Genomic DNA, 22,417 nt, shown 5'->3' on the forward strand with positions numbered 1-22,417 from the left:
CGTTATTATAATTATATTGTTAACTAAAGTCCATAGTTTAAATAAGGTTTCACTCTTTATGTTTTATAGTTCCATGTTTTTTTTCTTTTTAAATTTATATTCTGGTAACTCAGCCTACAATTTTCTGTTATAACCACTTTCAAATGTACAATTCAGTGACGGTAGTTACATTTCCAATGCCCTGCTACCACCATCCACCATCCTTACCAAAATATTTCCATCATTCCAAACAGCAACTCTATACCAAGTAAGCATTATCTTCCCTTTCCCCTTGCCCATCCCTGTCCTGGTAACCTATATTCTTATTTCTAACTGTGATTTTTTTTTAAACTTTTTATTTTGAAATACTTTCAAACTTATAGGTAAAAATATAACAATATATAAATATATATATATATATAGATAGATAGATAGATGGATAGATAGATAAAAATAATACAAACCGCATACAGAGAAGTCCAACTTACCCCTATTTTCCTGGATACCTAGAACCACTAATTTTAATATTCTTTCAATCCATCTATAAATATATCCACCCATCATCTATCTGTCTGCCTGCCTGTTTCTCTGTCTATTTATCAATACATTTTCTGAACACTTGTGTAGGTTATATACATCCTGTTCCTTAAATACTACTGCCATGTGCATTTCCTAAGAACAATGATACTCACTTATGTAACCCTCTTAAGTGTTAAATTTTCAAGAAATTTAACAACAAACAAATTTAACAACAACAAAGCTTACAGTTTATCTACCAATAAAGTCCTTTTGAGCTGTTTCTCCTGCCTTATTAAATTCTGTCCAGGAGAATGAATTACATACAATTGTCACTGTTTCTTTATCTCTTCTGTTTTTAATTGTGGGAACATATATATAACATGAACTTTCCCATTTCAGTTACTCCCAACCATACCATTCAGTGGGCTTAATCACGTTCACAGTGTTGTGATATACCCTCACCGTCTTCCTTTGCTAAAATTTTTCCATCTCCCCAGACCCTTCATTATGCATGAACTCCCCATTTCCCTTGTCCACCCCTGGCAACTTCTACTCTACTTTCCGTCTCATTGAGCTTGCATATTCTTCAATATTTTCTCTGTACTTACCATGGGGCTTAAGTTTCAAATATTTTATTCCACTACTTTCTTGCCTCCATGGTTTCCAATGACAGATCGGCATTTAATTTTATTGAGACTCCCTTGTATGTCATATGTTCCTTCTCTCTTATGACTTTTAGAACTCTCTCTTTATCATTCTTTTGGCATTTGACAATCTGATTATAATATGATACAGCATGGGTCTATTTGGGCTTATTCTGTTTGGAGTTCATTGAATATCTTGAATGTGGCTATACAGGCATATCATGGAGATAGTACAGGTTCAGTTCTGCAATAAAGCAAATATCACAATAAAGTAAGTCATATAAGTTTTTTTGTTTCCCAGTCCATATAAAAGTTGCATTTACACTATACTGTAGTCTGTTAAGTGTGCAAAAACATCATGTCTAAAAAAACAAGATACATACCTTAGTCAAAATGTGACACAGAGACACAAAGTTAGCGCACTGCTGTTGGAAATGTGTGCTAATAGACTCGTTCAACTATTGGAAATGTGGTATGGATAGATTTGCGTGCTGCAGGGTTGCCACAAAGCTCAATTTGTAAAAAATACAATATCTGCAAAGCACAAAAAACCAAAGCACATAAAATGAAGTATGCCTGTCTTTCATTAAATTTGGGAAGTTTTCAGCCATTTTTACTGTGTATGTTCTCTATGCTTCTTTCTTCTCCTTCTGCGACTCCCTCAGTGTGTGTATTGGTACACTTGATTGTGTCCCACAGGTTCCTCAGGCTCTGTTTACTGTTCTTCATTCTTCTTTCTGCTTCTCAGATTGGATGATTTCAATAGTCTTATCTTCATGTTCACTTATTCTTTATTCTGAGAGCTCCAATCTGCTTTTGAACCCCTCTTGGGAATTTTTAATTTCTGATACTGTAGCCCTTAATTCTGCTTGGTTCCTATTCATAATTTCCATCTCTCTATTGGTATTCTCTTTGTGTTCATCTATCATTTTCCTGATTTCCTTTGGTTCTTTATCCATGTTTTTCTTTAGCACTTTAATCACATTAAGACCATTTTGTTAAAGTCTTTGTCTGGTATGTCCTAGGAGTGGTTCTCCTCACTGATCATCCTCATGCTTTAATCTTTTCCTTTGCCTGGGCCATTGCTTCCTGTTTCTTTGTATGTTTTCTAATCTTTTGTTTAAACCTTTACATTTTGATTTTTAATGAGTTATCATGGGGCTGTAGACTCTGAGACCTCTATTCCATAAACTTGTAAATCCAGCTTGCAGATAGCTGAATAATCTACTCAAGGAAGAGAGCATTATGTGTGGAGAAAATGCAAAATATTCAGTTCATTGCCCATTTTTAGTATTGCTTATTGTTTTATAAGGTCTATACTGCTTTTCCTACAGAAATATTTTTAGTTCTATTGTGAAAGTATTTAGTTTCTAATAAATGTGGAAATTCTAAATTATTGGTATGTTATATATGCCAATATTAGTATAAAATGGTTGCATAATTTTCCTTGTTCTGATTGGTTTTTTTTTCATTGCAAAGGACACATGGGTTTTAGAAGTCTAGACTCTAACTAGTGGAGACTGTTTTCTTTGATTTTCTCTTTTTGTTTATAGCTCGAAGGAATAACACTGACCCATTAGATGAAGATGATGCACGCCAGCATAAGGTATGTCCATGTTTAGTAATAAACATTTTTAAAGCATTGCACCTGCTGATTTTGTATGGCTCATCAGTTAGAAAAGAAAGACTGCTGAAGTATTAGTCAGGAACACTGCCTTCACCTCAGCTTTTAAGATACTTCAGGATAATTACATGGCAATCAGAAGTTCTAGGCAGCTAGTTTGGGCAGCAGTTGAGTAAATGTAGCATATCTAGGCATACTAATGTAATGGTTGCTATTTCCTTTCTCCTCCTTTTCTTGGAGCCATGGAATTTATCAACTGTGATGAATTTCCTTTGGTCTAAACACAGTATGAGAGCCAAAGGTGCTAGGCCATCCCTTAAAATTTACATGGTGGGCAATTCATCTTCATTTGGTGCTTGGGTTGTGGTGAGTGAGAGGAAGCAGGCTCCTTATTTTAATTGTAGAAGCCCACTATAATATTTCCACACAGACCAATTTAGGAGTTTATCTGTCTTCTTGTTTTTAAATCCCCTCTTCCCCTGTGTTATCTATAATACCTCACAGATACCAGAAGAAGAAATTCTCCTAATTTTAGTTGTAGCTAAATAACAGTTGGGAGATGGGTATGTTTCCAAAGTGTTTTCATAAAATTTCCTTTGTAAGAAAACTTGATCTGATTAGTTTAAAAAGCCTATAAAAATTAAACAGATTAAACTTTTTATTGTTTAGTGATACCAGTATTACTGGCAAAAAGGAATTAAAATGTACAGCAGAAAGTAATGATTAATACATATAGAGTCTGAGTCTATTACATTTTGTCTTTCTTCTTATTAGTCTGCTTTTCTGAAATATCAGGATGAATATATCCCAGCAGCCTTGTGGTTAGATCAAATTATAAAATCAAATGAAGTAAAAGTTAGGTTTATTAGCAATTCAGAGTAAACTGAAGGTAGAATTATAGCTGAAAATGAAAGCTAACTATATTTTTTGTTTCTATAGAAACCAAAATTCCATTCTAAAAACCACATTTGTTATGTTTGTGATGAAAGTTCCAATACACCAAAGCCAGAACATGCAAAAGTTGATAAAAGAAGCAAAGAAGCTTTATTTATAAATAAAGAAGATATATATGAAGGTTGCCAAAAAGATTCCAAAAATGCAAATTTTGTTAAATCCCAGCATAAGCAATCAACTCTTGACCAAATATACTCTAAAGAACCCAGAAAGGACAATTTCCATAATGTCAGAGATCCCAGCACAAATGTGTGTAAGGGTAAAGAAAGAAGAAGCACACAACGGAAAAAGACTCAGGTAGATGATGGAAACTGCAGTCTAAAAAAGACAATAACTGTCTCTTCTTCCAGAAGAATGAAGGAATTACTTACTCAGCAGCAGCATATTCACCAAGGCCATGATGACCTTCCGGAAGGGTCATGTCACCCTTCCAGCCCCGCTCTGCCAAGATTGAAAAATGAGTTAGGTAATAATATCAAGCCATGTTTAAATTCCAAAGAAATGTATACTCAGAGCCTGAATTTATCACATGGTCAAGAAGTACAGCTCTTAGAACTAGAATCCATTGACCGAACTGAAGCTCTTTCTTCATCAGGACTTTCTTTACAAAAAGAAATCAAGTTACCACTTGTTACTGTAGACCAGCAGCCTCACGCTTACCAAGGGCAGCATATTAGCCCTTATAAATCTCATGAAGACAGTAACTCAGGTAAAAAAGATGAAAGCCTTAATGAATGGGAAGATTCTTTCCCACCCTTTATAAAGGAAAATTTTAATGACAGTGATATTGGTGGTGATTACTCTACCTCTGAAAAGACTGTAACATCTGAAAATGTGATATGTTCTGCAGATTATAAAAGCCACCATAATTATAAAGAAAATATAACAAATAGAGAAGAAATGGGTTTTCAACAATTTTTACCTTCCGAACAACATTTTCCACAGGAAAATGAAAGAAAAACAGGCAGCCCCACCACAGTTCTACCACAAGAAGCTGCTAATTTTTCTGATTCAGATAATACTGTCATCTCTGAACAACATCTTGCAAATAATGAACAAAGTATATATGGAACTTCTTTTGATCATTCACATGGCAATCCTGAACAAACTTCCCTGGCTTGTACAAGAACACTTTCAACACATAAAATTTCAAAGTTGACTAGTCACATGGACCTATTCAAAACACCTCAGGATTATAGCCCCAGAGCATCAACTTCTTCAATGAATCAAACAGATACATTTTTTATAGAAAAGGTGAATGAGAAACAAGACACTAAAAGGAATTACATTGATAAAGGTCAAAAAGCAAGTTATTCAAGTGGGCCTTTATCCACAATTGTTCATTCTCAAGTAACAGAAACAACTGAAACTGAGAAAAATAGTCAAGCCCTTCCAGAGAGTGAGAACATACATAGCACGAATTCACATTCCTCTGACAATATGAATGAAGAATTCATCAACATCTCACAGCCTAGTCAAAGAGGAGAGAAGGAAAATTCTCCCAAACCAGGTATTAGTAGTATTGTGCAACTTGTAAACATTTCCTATAGATTTATTTATCTTATAGAAATTTCCAGCTGAATTCCATTCAAGATATGTCTAAACTTAGAAGAATGAGGACACATGGGCCATGCTAAGGGGATGCTGCTAAACCTGGTTGATGGTGTTTACTTTGAAAGTCAAACTGCTATTATCAAAGATGGTTGTTAAATTGATATTGACAGAACTTAGCAAATAGTATTTCTATCCTTTTTTTATGTTTGTTTTTGTTATAGTACTTATTTAGTATCAGGAAACTTAGCATTTTCACAGTAGGAAATTGTCACCACCATTAATTTCAACTATGCACCATATCCTCAACAGAATTGCAATCAGTAAACTTCATTTGTTATATAAGAACATCTCTAAGGGACTTCCATTCTGTTAAAAAAAAAAAAGTCCACCTTGGAACAGAAATTAAAAGTGTGAATTTTTTCTCTAGTAGTGTAGTCAGTAAAAAGAATCATAATACTGATATTACAAAATGTTTGTTTTTCAGATGAAGAATTAATTAATATTATCAATAGAGATGAAAACACCATAAGAAATTTTGAGGAGAAAAAAGGAAAAAACAATTTAGAAATTCAGGAGCCTACCAATATCCAAGAACACAAAGAAGTAAAGAATTTCAGAAAAAGACAAAATTCCTTGAAAGCTACAGGTTTGTGTTGAAAAGCCAAGGTTTGTATATTATTATATATGTAAACTTCATGTAATCAAACTGCAATCCACTGTATTTCAGTGAGTTTCTAAACTTTCAGACACACCATTTATTTTTAGTCATTCAATAAATTGTAAGATTATTTTAGTTATATTTGTTGGATGCTTTTACTATAAGGCACTACTTGAGAATCCACTAGTCTTTATATTCTTGTCACATTTCCTCCTATGACTTCTAATTTGCTTTTTAGAGGAAATAAGATGGACAACAGAGGCAGCAGAAATATTGAATGAAGGCAGCATGGGTAAACTATGTCAGATTCCTTGAAAACTTCTATTGAGTTCTTTGTTTTTTCTCCAACATTTGATATTGTACCATTTCAGCAACTGTTTACATTGATAGGCTAATGCTTCAGTGGAAAAAAATGAGTATTTAAATTTCTACATTTAAGAATTTAATTCTTCCACGTTATTATAGAGGCTCAGTATATAATATTGTAGATCCCAGAGAAAGTTTGAAAGTGGTTTCTTTGTCACATCTCTGCTGCCTCTCAGTAGTATACAGACAGATTTTTTTTAACTTTGAAATACATATCTCTTTATTTAAGGATGAAAAAAGGGTTAGGTATTTTCCACGTCATTCAGCCTTTAAACAGATCAATCTCACTGAAAACCATTGAGGTTCAAAGATATTAAATGATAAAGGAAAGATATTGTTGAATGCAGAGCTTACAGTAACAGATCTGTAGCAACACATTGACTACTTTTGACGTATCATTTTTGGTAGATGCCGTTTTCAGGATACCACTTAACTCTGCCCATTTAACAATCCATTCTTTGCCTTTGCTTTTGGAAAAACATTGACATTTGCCCTTCTTGTTTCTGTAAGCAGTGTCATAAAGCTTAATTCTGATCACAAGTTTCATCAGCTCCACTGAGCTCTTTTTACATCAGGGAAACTGGTTTCTTTGTGTCAAATGAATGAGCTGTGTGTTGTTTGGCAATTGGATAAGCTAACTATCCTTTGATAGTCCTTGGAGCTTGTTCTTTGATGAACAATAGGCTAATATTTAACCATTTTAAGTTAGATATTAAGCAGTGAAAAGCTGATTTATCTACTGTCTAGTAAGAAGTAGGAGGTCATTGGACTAGACATTCTCTGTGACCTTCCCCTATTGTAGCACTCTCATGTAAGCTGAAGTCCTTCGTATACATGTCTCCTGTAGAGGGTTGAATGGTGATCCCAAACAAGATATGCTCACATCCTAATCCTGGAGTTTGTAAATATTACCTTGCAGGTAAAAGAGTGAATGCTACTTTATTTGGAAAAAGAGTTTTTGCAGATACTATTAAGTTTAGAATCTTGAGTTGAGGAGATCATCTTGGATTATCTGTTTGGCCCTAAATCTAATGACTAGTATTCTTTCAAGAGAAAGGGAGAGGAGAATTGAGACATTTAGGAAAGAAGGTAATATGAAAATGGAGGCAACGATTAATATGGCCACAAGCCAAGGAAGCCAAAGAATGCCTTCAGCTTCCAGAAGCTGGGAGAGGAAAGAAAAAATTCTCCTCTAGAGTTTCCAAAGGGAGCATGGCCTTGCTGACTCCCTGTGTTTGGACTTCTGGTCCCCAGAATCATGAGAGAATAAATTTCTGTTGTTTTAAGAAACCTGGTTTGTGACAATTTGTTATGGAAACCACAGGAAACTATTACACCCCTCTAGCAGCACATAAACACATTCTAATGTAATTGTTTACATGTATGAAGCAGAAAAAGTATCTGCTTTCTAGAGAATAATACTTGAATATTTGTTTGAATGAACTAATACATAAATTGAAACACCCCAGAGAAAAGAATTCCAGATTCTGGGGATTCCTTAACATAAAGGCTTGCTTACCTCCTGAACTTTTAACAGTGAGCTCAACAAGGTTCTGAGCTCTGCCACTCTCCTTTCACTCCCACCCCTTGCACACACAGAGAGATTTCCAATCAGAATTTTATTTCTCTCATTTAGACATGAACAGAGGGGGGATGCAAGGGTAGTTCAGTGGTAGAATTCTCATCTGCCATGCAGGAGACCTGGGTTTGATTCTCCGCCCTTACACTTCCCGAACAAACAAACAAAAGAAACCAGCAAAAACAAACAAACAAAAATTCAACAAATGGTGTTGCAATGAAAGAACATGCACATGTAAAAAGAATGAAATGTGACCCTGCCAAACAGCATACAAAAACAAAAACAAAAACAAAAATAAAAAAACATGAACAGAGAGCCAAAGATCAACAAACATGTGAGAAAAGTGTCAATATGAAAGAGAAATCAAAGCCAACTAACAGACCAAAGGGACCCAGAGGGAAACAGAAATAATGCAAGAATCAGAAAAAAAAATCTAAAACTTGAAAAAATGGTATAGAAAAGAAGGAACAATCAGAGTGCACAAATACACAGCTCTTAGATATTAAAAATGTAATAACAGAAATTAAAAATACATATATAGAAATAGATATGTGCACTGAGGTTGGAAAGTAAAGTTTTACACATCTCCCATAATAGGCAAAAAAAAAAAAGAAAAAGAATGAACTAAACAACAGGAGAAAAAAGATAAGAAAATTGAAAAATCATTCTAAGATATGCAGTGAAAACAGGAGAAGAAATCATCAAAGAAATAATACAAGAAATTTTCACAAATAAAGGATGGGATTTTCCATATTGAAAAGGGCCCACCAAGTGTCCAGGACAATGAACAAAGTGCATCACTGTGAAATTTCAGAACAAGGACAAAGAGAAGATCCAAAAAATTTCCAGAGAAGAAAAACAGTAAGTCACATGCAAAAGAACAGAAATCTGTTTCTGAACAGTAGCCTACTTCTTAATAGCAATACCAGATTTCAAATTATAGCATTAAATGCCTTATGAAGAGGTTTAGTGTGAGAGGTATCCATTTCTTTCAAGTTTCTCCCAGGTTTTATCTTAAATTTTCAGTTAAATGCTGTAGAAACTATAATGATAGTAAAAATGAGTAATTTTTGAATTTTTGCCCCAAACTACCTGCCTTCTTTATTATAGATGCACCAGGAACAAGGTGAGAGGATTTATACCATCCACAGTAAGAATTCTTGGGAGAGACTTTTCAATTCAAAATTGCAGTCATCAGGCAAATTTAAAATTCTTAGATATTTAAAAAAATTAAAATATATTCTATATACATATATCTTTTATAAGCTATATATAATGTGCCATTATTCTTCCAATAAAGAAATTCTGAGTGTAATTTTCTAAATATGTTTTTGTCTGAATGTCAATGGGAGATATAGCAGAAGGTATCAATCTTCTCTGTGATTGATATAACTAAAGAATCCAGTTTTAAAGAGAATAGTCCTCTAATCTTTTAAACTCTTGCCCTGAAATTATATATCTGGTTGCTATTATTCAGGGAATTGGCCAGGGGAAGGGCCCAATGGTTTAATGTACAATGGTTTTCAAACTTTAGCTTGCAATGTAACTACCTGGAAGCCTTGTTAAAACACAGATTACACCCTGAGAGTATCATATTCAGTTAGATGTATTGGCTATCTATTGCTGTATGAAAAATTACCATACATGTTTAAAACAACATGCATTATCTCACAATTTCTGTAGGTCAGGCTGGGCATGGCTTAGGTAGGTCCTCTGCTCTGGGTCTTTTACAGGCTGCAATTAAGGAATTGGCCAGGAGAGGAGTCGCATCTGAAGTCTCAACAAGAGAAGGAGCCCCACTTCCAAGTTCATGTGGTTGTTCATTGAATTCAGTTCCTGGAAGTTTGTTAGACCGAGGGCCTCTTTCACACTGGCTATCATCAGTAGCTGTCCTCAATTTCCTGCCACATGGTTTTCTGACATAGTTACCTGCAGCATCAAAACTTGCAAGCTGAGAAGGCAATAGAGTGAGTTTACTTAGCAAGACAGAAGTTATGATCTCTGAAACCTACTCAGGGACGTGAAATTCCCTGTACATTCAGTTATGGGGTGCTGCTGCTGTTGCAGATACCAAACATGTTGGAATGGCTTTTTAAATGCATAAGGGGAAGAATCTGGAGGAGTTGTGAGAAGTCCGATAGAGAAGGCCTAGAATGCTTTGAAGAGACTGTTGGTAGAAACGTGGACTCTAAATATACCTCTGACCAGGCTCTAGACAGAAATGAGGCATGTGCTATTGCAGACTGGAAGGAAGGTGATCCTTGTTTTAAATAGCAGATAATCTGGCAAAATTGACTAGTGGCTTTGACTGGAAGGCAGATTTTAAAAGCCATGAACTTGGATATTTAGCAGAAGAGATCTCCAAATTAAATGTGGAAAGTGCAACCTGGTTTCTCCTCGCAGCTTATAGTGAAATGCGACAGGAAAGAGATAAACTGAGAACTGAACTCTTGGGTACAAAGAAACCAGAAGTTGATGTTCTGGAGAATTCTGGGCTTCCTAGAAGGGAGACCCCAGAGAACAGTGCCCCATATGAGGACTTGACCAAATGTGGAACCAGTCAGCCATTTTAGAGAAAGCCAGTATTGGAGATGGAGTTATCCAGGAAGGATTTGTGGAAGCTCCTTATGTCTGACGGGCATGATCCAAGGCTACTGCATAGAAAACCAATGAGAGTGTTGCAGGATCTGCATAAAAAGAACCATTGCCAGTCGAGGCTGAGAGGGACAGAGAAGGGACACGTTGTAGGAAAAATAACCTCAGAGGCAGAACCATGGAGGCTGAGGTCTGAAATCAAGAAGCCTCAGGCTAGGAGAGTGGACCCACCCAAGCACGAGGAGAGGGTGCGTTTGCCCCGAAGGCAGAGGATGGGCCTTCCACCTCATTGCAGTGGAAGAGTCATGCCACCTCAGGCCTTGGAGAGGGTGAAGCACTTTCCTTGGGGGTTGGGGAGAGCCTGGCTGTCACCACATTGAGGGGTTGAGCATGTACCCCAGAGAAGGAAGAGAGCTTGGGTGTGGTCCCAATGCTTGGAGAGGGTGGAGCCAAAAAAAAGGTGGTCTCCCCCATGTTCTCCAAGGTTGCATTCCGAGAGAGGCAGGCCTCTGCATAGGCCTTTGGAAAGGGTGGGACTGCCACTTTCTAAAGCGCCAAAGATAAATGATTCTCAGACTTTGGAATCTAATGGACTTTGCCCTGCGGTTTTTTGAAACTATGGGTCCAGTGACCCCTGTGTTCTTTCCTCCCTATGGAAATGTGTATATGTATTCCATGACTGTTCCTCCTTTGTATGTTGGGAGCAAGTAACTTGTTATGAGTTTTTACAGGTCCAGAGCCAGAGAATAATTTTGCCTTAGAACAGACCATGCCCATAACTAACTTTGATAGGAGTTTATACTGTTTCTAACTGTATTTCATTTATACTGCTACTGAAATGGTTTAAGGATTTCTGATATTGTAATGGAATTAATGTATTTTGTATATGGGAAAAACATGTCTTTTTTAGGGTCCAGAGGGTGGAACATGCTAGTTTGAAAGCATGGATGTACCCTAGGAAAACCATGTTTTAATCCTAATCCCATTTTGTAAAGGCAGCCATTTCTTCTAATCCCTATTCAGCACTGTGTGTTTGAATCTGTAATTAGATCATCTCCCTGGAGATGTGACTCAATCAAGAGTGGTTGTTAAACTGGATTAGTCTCCACCCATTCAGTTGGGTCTTGATTAGTTTACTAGTATCCTATAAAAGAGGAGACATTTTGGAGAAGGCTGGAGATGCTGAGAGAGTAGAATAGCATAGCCTCAAGAAGCAGAGAGTCCACCAGCCAGCGACCTTTGGAAATGAAGAAGGAAAACACCTCCCGGGGAGCTTCATGAAAGGAAGCCAGGAGAGAAAGCTAGCAGATGATGCTGTGTTCACCACATGCCTTTCCAGAATAGAGAGATACCCTCAACCTGTTCACCATGTGCCTTCTCACTTGAGAGAGAAACCCTGAACTTCATTGGCCTTCTTGAACTAAAGTATCTTTCCCTGGATGCCTTAGACTGGACATTTCTAGAGGCTTGTTTTAATTGGCACATTTTCTCAGCCTTAAAACTGTAAACTAGCAACTTATTGAAAGCCATTCCGTTTCTGGTATATTGCATTCTGGCAGCTAGCAAACTAGAACAACTGATCAGAAGCAAGTTACTTAAGAGGAGAGAATTACACAAGACTGTAAATACTAGGAGGCAAGGATCATCAGAAGCCATCATAGAGTCTACCTTTATGGTAGGCTTTTATGGTGGGCTGGAAAATTTGCATTTCTAACAAGTTTCCCAGGTGATACTGAACTGCTAGTCCAAGACTACACTTTGAGGGCAGGGAGCTTGGAGTCCCAACTTGTTTGTATTTAGACTTTCAGTTAGTCTCCCTATTTCCAGCCCTAATCCACATGTGCTGCTTCTGTGGTACCTGATGCCCCCAAGCGCTGAGTACTGGGGTTCAGATGGGCTCTCTTCCTCTCTCATTCCCTTTCTAGGCACTTGGATTGGAGCATTCCCTACTCTGCCAAGTCAATTACTTCTCCATCAGTGCACTTTTCAATTTCCCAAAATTTGTTGAAGTTTTTTGTTCTTTATTGTTTCCTCTTCTGTTTTCTTTATATGATACTTAAAAAAATCATTTACATCATAATATCATGATTTTGGAGGAAATGGGGAAGAGCCACTGTGTGTTCAACCCACTATTTCTAGCTCCAACTTAAATCTAACTTGCTTTGCAGTGAAGTCAGTTTAAAAAAAAATCTTTTGACAGTCAAATTGCACTGCATTTTTTATGAAAGAAAAATAGAAAACCTAAAAGGCTATAATTTGGTACTTGTACCACGTCTGATCAGAAACATACCCATTGAGGCAGAGAATAGCTGTTAGAAAGATTTATATGTTAACATCACAACTTGTAGAAAAATTTTATCTGTTGCTCAGAGGACTACTGAGAGTGATGATGAGTGTAGTACTTGATTGTTTCAATCAAGCATGTTAAAGTGAATAGTCAATCTCTAGGATAAATGCAAAGTAATGTGTTTATATGCTTTTTTATTTCTTTACAAATTGTACTTTAAAATAATACCAGTAATAAAATTACTTGATGTATGTTTCTATGTAGTGCACCCAATTTAGTATATTTTGAGGAGTTGGTATGTATTTGCTAGGATCATTTGTAATAATCAGCCTTTGGCAGAAAAGAAGCCTCAATTTTGCCTGGCAAATTTACAGAAATGAGAACAGCTGTGATCACTAAGAGGCCCATGAGAGGAGAAAGCCAGCTTCATTTGGCTGCCAGAAGAGGAAATTTGTCTCTGGTGAAAGTTCTGATAGAATCTGGAGCAGATGTAAATCTAAAAGATGATGCAGGTTTGGCTACTTTTAATTTTCTTTATAATTTGAACTCACTGGAATATACTTTTCATCCTTCTCCCCCAAATTTCGATCCTGAATGATATAAAACTGCTAACTTCTATATGAATAGTCTTTTATAATATAATATTATTTAGGTAAATAATAAGTTTTATCTTTGTGTCCTATAATTACTGAAATAACTTTCTTTTTTGTAACAATTTTTAACATGAATTTGGGAGCATGGGGAGGGGTTTCACAGAACAGGGAGTAAGAGAATTTTTATTTACACTCTTTCCTTGGAACCCATAATTCCATTTCCTAGCTATGGAAAGAATGCAAACTTCCCCATTTCCCAGCCCCTCTTCTTTTCCCCCTTCTCTTTATATTATTCCTTTTCTCTCCCTTCTCTTATTTTTCTTCTAAGCCTACGTTCTTTTAACTGATATATTATTTTGCTTGTGAAGAATTTCAGAGGAAAAACTCAAAAGTCAATTGAGTCAACTGTCATTTTAAAAAAGAAATGTGACAATCCAAAGACATAAATTTAGAGGTCAGACATGATCTTAATCTATTTTAATGTCAGAAAACACATTGACATGATTATTATTTACTCTAGTCCTTTCTGCTTTTGTTCTTATATCAACAAATATTTGTGATGAGATAAATTTGTTTTAAAAAATAAAACAAAGTTTTAAGACATTATTTTTCAGAACTATTTCTTGTCCAGTACTTGTGTGTATCTTTGAATGAATATAGATATTAATTCCATTAAGGAAAAGAAACTTAGTAATAAAGATACTGTGTGGGAAAAAAAGATACTATGTGAATGTAGATTGGCAAGCAGAAACTAGTCTTATTTTTATTTTTTCAGGTTGGACACCACTTCATAAGGCATCTAGTGAAGGATATAATGATATAATTGTAGAATTATTAAAAGCTGGTGCTCATGTTAATAGTGAAAATCTAGATGGAATTCCACCCTTACATGATGCTGTTGCAAACAATCATTTAAAGGTACAGTACTCATTAGATGAGTTTCCTATCACTTTCTCTTGGGGAAAGGAATGAAGGAAATGATACTTTTAACGGAACTAAAGTGATTCCTTAAATGATTTTTAACACTTGCTTGAAATTACTTACAAAGATAACGTATTGCATGGATTGGAAAAGCAATATATTTCTTTGTGAATCATTTTCCCTTTGCCTCTTCATAACATAATTCATGTGAAGTCAGAATAAAATGAAAATGCTCAGGAATAAACCCAGGCTATAAATCTAATACATCCCTTTTCTAATGGTCTAAAATGATTTGTGTTGTACACAAAAGAGCCTAATTATAGTGATAAAACTAACAGTTGGACTTTATATCTTTAACTGAAAATTACTCAGTGGGTTTGGAGTATTCAAGAAATGGGGGAAAAATCGCAGTTGCCTATATCTGGGGATTTTGTTGTCTTTTTCTTCTTCTTCTTCTTCTTTTTTCATCATATAGCAATGTAAAAATATCACTAGAAGATTATTAGGACCATTATTTCAGGGACACTGAGTTTCAAATCTAGACCTTAAAACCATTTGGATTTCTACACTCACATTTGTGTTTGACAAACTTTGGGAGAACTTTTATTGTTATCAATAGACAGGTACACAACTTCAGGAAAAAATAATTGCTTTTGAAAATATAGTTAAGTACCCAAAAACAATAATAATAATAAAAATAGTGCTCATGTATGAAAGAAAATTCCTTGGAGCCCTCACTAATACCTATCTATCTATCTATCTATCTATCTATCTATCTATCTATCTATCTGTCATCTATCTATCTGTCTATTTTTTAAGAGCCTAGTGTTTTTTTTCACATTCACAAAAAAGAATATTTATTTAATTTTGCCAATAAACCCTTTTCAACACTATACCTAAGAATGTGGCATCCGCAGATTTCCATATTCACCACTGAAGGCCTTTGGTTTTTAAATAATGGCTCTCCTAATTTTTAAATTTATTTTTTATTATCAAACCAAAACAACATACAAACATGAAGTTTCTTAACATACAAATGTACCGTGCATGGTGTACAATCAGTGGCTCACAATATCATCACATAGTAGTATATTCATCACCATGATCATTTTTTAGAACATTTGCATCACCCCAGAAAAACAGATAAAAGAAAAAACTCATATGTACCATAACCCTTACCCTTCCCTCTCATTGACCACTAGTATTTCCATCTATTCAATATATTTTAACCTTTGTTCCCCCTATTTTTTTTCTATACCCCTTACCACTCCCTTTCATTGTTCACTAGTGTTTCAATCTATTCAATTTATTTTAACATCTGTTCCCCCTATTATTTATTTATTTTTAACCCATATTTTTTTTTACTCATCTGTCAATGTCATAGATAAAAGGGCCATCAGATACAAGGTTTTCACACTCACATAGTCACATTGTGAAAGCGTATCATTATACATTCATCTTCAAGAAACATGGCTATTGGAAACAGCTCTACAGTTTCAGTCACTTCCCTCTAGCCTCTCTAATACACTTTAAATTAAAAAGGGGATATTATACATAACCTCCAGGGACTTCCGGGTCAAGATGGCGGCTTAACAATGTGCGCGTTTTAGTTCGTCCTCCAGAACAACTACTAAATAACCAGAAACAGTACAGAACAGCTCCTGGGGCCACATCAGTGACCAGACATACAGCGTACCCCAGTCTGGACCAACTGGACCAGCTGCGAGCAACCCCCCCCCCGAACCGTGAGTTCCTAAAGCTGCTGCAGTGGCCAGCGCCCCTTCCCCACAGGCCGCTTCCCAGAGGGGAAAGGAAAGGACTTTACCAGCAGCAGGGACTGGGCACAATTAAATGCCAATTGTGGAAATAATTAACAAATTCTGACTACTAAAAATAGGCCCCCAGCTTAGGTGAACCTGATCAAAGCGGAGGTTGCTCATTTTTGCCCCGGTGCCAAGGGGGCAGGACTGACAGAGAAAGGGGGGGAAATAAAAAAGAAGGAAACAGAGGTTTTTGTGGCTGTGTATCTACAAAGGCTTGACTGCCTCTGGATACAGCGGCAGGACTTTTCAGGCTGCAACTGCCCCAGGCATAGGCAGAAGTGAGCTCTTTTGGGGGCTTGTCTGGAGCCTGTGCCTTCCCCAGGGGAGGGGTGAAGCCCCACCCAGGTGGAATCCCTCCATCAAGGAATTCAGACACTAGAGCTTGGTAATTTGAAGCCATTAAAATCAGCCTACAACCTCTCCTCTGTCTCCGCCATGCCCCCAGCAGGGAGAGTCTGCCAAAGTTAAAGGCACTGCATCATCTTATGCTGGTGGGACCTGCAGTCAGACAAGTGCCACACACAGGGCAGGATAAGAAAAACAAAGTCCAGAGACTTCACAGGAAAGTCTTTCAACCTGCTGGGTCTCACCCTCAGGGAAAACCGACGCAGGTGACTCTTTCCTCCTGATAGGAGGCCAATTTGGTCTGGGAAAATCTGGCTGGGGTCTATAATATCTAAGTAGACCCTCCTAAGTGTGTGTGGTGGGGGGAAAGGCATCACACAAGCAGGGCAAGAAACAAGAAAACAAGAACTGAAAAATTCTCCTCTGTTAAACAAAACTTAAGCTAAAGGTCCAGATAAAGCTGAACGGAATGTCAAAGAACAGACAGACAACAAATTCATCCAGCATGAAAACCCTAGATAAAAGAAGTGAAAGCAATCTCCAGAATAAACTAATTAAGGTAATTAAATGCCTAGATGCCAGCAAAAAATAACAAATCACACTAGGAAAATTGAAGATATGGCCCAGTCAAAGGAACAAACCAACAATTCAAATGACATACAGGAGCTGAAACAATTAATTCAGAATGTATGAACAGACATGGAAAACCTCATCAAAAACCAAATCAATGAATTGAGGAAGGATATAAAGAAGGCAAGGAAAGAACAAAAGGAAGAAACTGAAAGTCTGAAAAAGCAAATCACAGAACTTATGGGAATGAAAGACACAGTAGAAGAGATGAAAAAAACAATGGAAACCTACAATGGTAGATTTCGAGAGACAGAGCATAGGATTTCAAAACTGGAGGATGGAACATCTGAAATCAGACAAGAAATAGAAACTGTAGGAAAAAAAAGGAAAAATATGAGCAGGGACTCAGGGAATTGAAAGACAATATGAAGCACATGAATATACGTGTTATGGGTGTCCCAGAAGGAGAAGAGAAGGGAAGAGGAGGAGAAAAACTAATGGAGGAAATTATCATTGAAAATTTCCCAACTCTTATGAAAGACTTAAAATTACAGATCTAAGAAGTGCAGCATACCCCAAACAGAATAGATCCAAATAGACATACTCCAAGACATTTAATAATCAGAATGTTAGAGGTCAAAGAGAAAGAGAGGATCTTGAAAGCAGCAAGAGAAAAGCAATCCATCACATACAAGGGAAGCCCAATAAGACTATGTGCAGATCTCTCAGCAGAAACCATGGAGGCGAGAAGGCAGTGGGATAATATATTTAAATTATTAAAAGAGGAAAACTGCCAACCAAGAATTCTATATCCAGCAAAATTGTCCTTCAAAAATGAGGGAGACATTAAAACATTTTCAGACAAAAAATCACTGAGAGAATTTGTGACCAAGAGACCAGCTCTGCAAGAAATACTAAAGGGAACACTAGAGACAGATACGAAGACAGAAGAGAGAGGTATGGAGAAGAGTGTAGAAAGGAAGACTATGAGTAAAGGTAAAAAGAAGGAAAATTAGATATGACATATAGAATCCAGAAGGCAAAATAGAAGAGAGTACTACCCATGCAGTAATAACACTGAATGTTAATGGATTAAACTCTCCAATCAAAAGACATAGTCTGGCAGAATGGATTGAAAAACAGGACCCACCTATATGCTGTCTCTACTCAAAGGACACGAGGCCAAGGACATAAATGGGCATTTACACACCAATGTTTATAGCAGCATTATTAACAATTACCAAGAGATGGAAACAGCCAAAATGTCCATCAACAGACAGTTGACTAAACAAACTATGACATTTACATAAGATGGAATATTATGCAGCTGTAAAACAGAATAAAGTTATGAAGTATGTAACAACATGGATGGACCTTAAGGACATTATGCTGAGTGTGATTAGCCAGAAACAAAAGGACAAATACTGTATGGTCTCAGTGATATGAATTGACATTAGTGAATGAACTTGGAATATTTCCTTGGTAACAGAGACCATCAGGAGATAGAAATAGGGTGAGATATTGGGTAATTGGAGCTGAAGGGATACAGATTGTGCAACAGGACTGATTATAAAAACTCAGAAATGGACAGCACAATACTACCTAACTATAATGCAATTATGTTAAAACACTGAATGAAGCTGCATGTGAGAATGATAGAGGGAGGAGGACTGGGGACATAAATAAATCAGAAAGAAAGATAGATGGTAAAGATCAAGATGGTATAGTCTAGGAATGCCTAGAGTGTATAATAATAGTGAAATGTACAATGTACAAATTTTTAAAATGTTTTTGCATGAGGAAGAACAAAGGAATGTCATTATTGCAGGGTGCTGAAAATAGATGATAATTAATACTTTAAAATGTCACCTTATGTGTGAGACTAAAGCAAAAAATGTTTATTTGTTGCAAAATTTATATTTTGACTAGAGCATTTCCTAATATAACTCATGTAGATAGTTTGATTGAAAGTCATAAGTACTTGGAATCTCAGGTAGGACATGAGATTTTGTTGGTTTGTCCAGAGTGATGCCCCGATGAATCCCAGAGTGATTTGATCAGTGACTGGAAAAGTATTTGCAAGCCCCCTTTGGGGAATGGTGAGAGTGGGGAGAAATTCAACTTCCCCAAGTTGAATTTTTGATATTCTCACAAGCAGTGTGGACAACCAAAGCTATAGGCTGAGCCCCCAGTCTTGGGGTTTGTTCACATGAAACTTAACCCCACAAAGGATAGGTCAAGTCTACTTAAAATCTAGGCCCAAGAGTCACCCCCAAGAGAGCCTCTTTTGTTGCTCAGATATGGCCTCCCTCTCCAGCCAACATGATGAGCAGTCTCACCACCTTCCCCCTCTCTGTGTGGGACATGACTCCCAGGGATGTGGACCTTCCTGGCATCGTGGGACAGAGATCCTGGAATGAGCTGAGACTCAGCATCAAGGGACTGAGAAAAACCCTAGAATGAGCTGAGAATTAACATCAAGGGATTGAGAGAACCTTCTCGACCAAAGGGGGAAGAGTGAAATGAGACTAAGTGTCAATGGCTGAGAGATTCCAAACAGAGTTGAGAGGTTATCCTGGAGGTTATTCTTATGCATTAAGTAGATATCACCTTGTTGTTCAAGATGTAGTGGAGAGGCTGGAGGGAACTGCCTGAAAATGTAGAGCTGTGTTCCAGTAGCCATGTTTCTTGATGATGATTGAGCAATGATATAGCTTTCACAATGAGACTCTGTGAATGTGAAAACCTTGCGTCTGTTGCTCCTTTTAGCTACTATATCAACAGAAGAGTAGAACATATGGAATAAAAATAAATAATAGGGGGAAAAATGTTAAAATAAATTTAGTTTGAAATGCTAGTGGTAAATGAAAGCGAGGGGTAAGGGGTATGGTATGCATAATCTTTTTTTTTTCATCTGTTAACGTTTTATTTCTTTTTCTGTTGTCTTTTTATTTCTTTTTCTAAATTGATGCAAATGTCTAAGAAATGATGAATATGCAACTATGTGATTATATTAAGAATTAATGATTGTATATGTAGAATGGAATGATATCTTAATGTTTTGTTTGTTAATTTTTTTAATTAATAAAAAATAGTTTAAAAAAAGAAAAAAAAGGGGATATTATAAAATGCATAAGAATAACCTCCAGGATAACCTCTTGACTCTGTTTGAAATTTCTCAACCACTGACACTTTGTTTTGTCTCATTTCTCTCTTCCCCCTTTCAGTCGAGAAAGTTTCTCAGTCCCTTGATGCTGGGTCCCAGCTCACTCTAGGATTTCTGTCTCACATTGCCAGGAAGGTTTACACCCCTGGGAGTCATGTTCCATGTAGAAAGGGGAAGGGCAGAGAGTTTGCTTGCTATGCTGGCTGAGAAAGAGATAGGCCACATCTGAGCAGCAAAAGAGATTCTCTGGGGATGACTCTTAGGCCTAATTTTAAGTATGCTCAGTCTTACTTTGCGGGGATAAGTTTCATGTGAACAAACCTTAAGATTGAGAACTCAGCCTATTGATTTGATTGTCCCCCCTGCTTGCAAGAATATCAGGAATTCTCTAAATGGAGAAGTTGAATTTTCCCTTCTCACCATTCCCCCAAGAGAACTTTACAAGTACTTTTTTATTCACTGTTCAAATCAATTGTCTATCTTTCCTTCTGGTTTCATTTGTGCTCCCAGGCCTCCCCCCTCTGTCATTCTCACATTCAGCTTCATTCAGTGTTCTAACATTATTGTGCTATGATTAGGTAGTATTGTACTATCCATTTCTGAATTTTTACAATCAGTCCTGCTGCACAATTTGTATCCCTTTAGCTCCAATTACCCAAAATCTATCATATTTTCAATCTCTTGATGGCCTCTGTTCTTAAATGAAATTCTCCGAGTTCATTCATTAATGTTCATATCAGTGAGACCATACAGTATTTGTTCTTTTGTTTCTGGCTAATCTCACTCACCATAATGTCCCCAAGGTCCATCGACTTTATTCTGTCTTAACGGCTGCATAATATTCCAGCATATGAATATACTACAGCTTGTTTAGCCACTCATCTGTTGATGGACATTTTGGTTGTTTCCATCTCTTGGCAATTGTAAATAATGCTGCTATAAACACTGGTTTGCAAATGTCCATTTGTGTCCTTGCCCTCATGGCATCTGAATAGATGCATAGCAATGGTATTGCTGGATCATATGGCAATTCTATTTTAGCTTTTTGAGGAACTGCAAAACTTCCTTCCATAGCGGTTGTACCATTTGACATTCCCACCAACAGTGGATAAGTGTGCCTCTTTCTCCACATCCTCTCCAGCACTTGTCTTTTTCTGTTTTGTTGATAATGGCCATTCTGGTGGGTGCGAGATGATATCTCATTGTGGTTTTGATTTGCATTTTCCCCTAATAGCCAGTGAAATTGAGCATCTTTTCATGTGCCTTTTAGCCATTTATATTTCCTCTTCAGAGAAATGTCTGTTCATGTCTTTTGCCCATTTGGTAATTGGGTTGTCTTTTTGTTGTTGATTTGAACAATCTCTTTATGTATTCTGGATACTAGACCCTTATCTGATATATCGTTTCCAAATATTGTCTCCCATTGTATAGGCTATCTTTCACTTTCTTGACAAAGTTCTTTGATGCACAAAAGTTAATTTTAGGAATTCCCATTTATCTATTTCTTTCTTCAGTGCTTGTGCTTTGGGTATAAGTTCTAGGAAACCATTCCTATTATAAGATTTATAAGATATTTCCCTACATTTTCTTCTAAAAATTTTATGATCTTAGATCTAATGTTTAGATATTTGATCCAGTTTGAGTTAATTTTTGTATAGTGTGTGAGATATGGATCCTCTTTCATTCTTTTGCATATGGATATTCAGTTCTCCAAGCACCATTTATTGAAGAGACTGTTCTGTCCCGGGTGAGTTGACTTGACTGCCTTATCAAAGATCAATTGTCCATAGATGAGAGGGTCAATATCTGAACACTCTATTCAATTCCATTGGCCAGTATATCTATCTTTATGCCAGTACCATGCTCTTCTGACCACTGTAGCTTTGTAATACACCTTAAAGTCAGGTAGTGTGAGACCTCTGACTTTATTTTTCTTTCAGGACATTTTTAGCTATTTGGGGCACTCTGCCCTTCCAGGTAAATTTTGTTATTAATTTTTCTATTTCTGAAAAGTAAGTTTTTGGGATTTTGGTATTGCATTGAATCTATAAATCAATTTAGGTAGAATTGACATCTTAACTATATTTAGTCTTCCAATCCATGAACACGGTATGCCCTTCCATTTATTTAGGTCTCCTGTGATTTTTTTTAGCAATTTCTTATAGTTTCCTTTGTATAGGTCTTTTATATCCTTAGTTAAATTTATTCCTAAATATTTTATTCTTTTGGTTACAATTGTA

General features: G+C 36.5%; 1 protein-coding gene across 3 annotated transcripts in view; it reads left to right on the top strand.

The window, feature by feature from the left end:
• Positions 1–22,417, top strand: part of ANKRD31 (ankyrin repeat domain 31) — a 245,194-nt gene that overhangs the window by 134,562 nt on the left and 88,215 nt on the right. For 2 of the 3 annotated variants that reach the window (XM_077139446.1, XM_077139448.1), the window contains exons 13-17: positions 2,696–2,748; positions 3,706–5,230; positions 5,759–5,920; positions 13,134–13,271; positions 14,128–14,270. In XM_077139446.1, the coding sequence (XP_076995561.1) occupies positions 2,696–2,748; positions 3,706–5,230; positions 5,759–5,920; positions 13,134–13,271; positions 14,128–14,270 (2,021 nt within the window). Of the gene's footprint in view, positions 1–2,695; positions 2,749–3,705; positions 5,237–5,758; positions 5,921–13,133; positions 13,272–14,127; positions 14,271–22,417 lie in introns of all 3 variants that reach the window. The other variant, XM_077139447.1, reaches the window with a different exon arrangement.

This window comes from Tamandua tetradactyla, chromosome 21 (genome assembly GCF_023851605.1).
Source record: "Tamandua tetradactyla isolate mTamTet1 chromosome 21, mTamTet1.pri, whole genome shotgun sequence".
Lineage (NCBI taxonomy): Eukaryota > Metazoa > Chordata > Mammalia > Pilosa > Myrmecophagidae > Tamandua > Tamandua tetradactyla.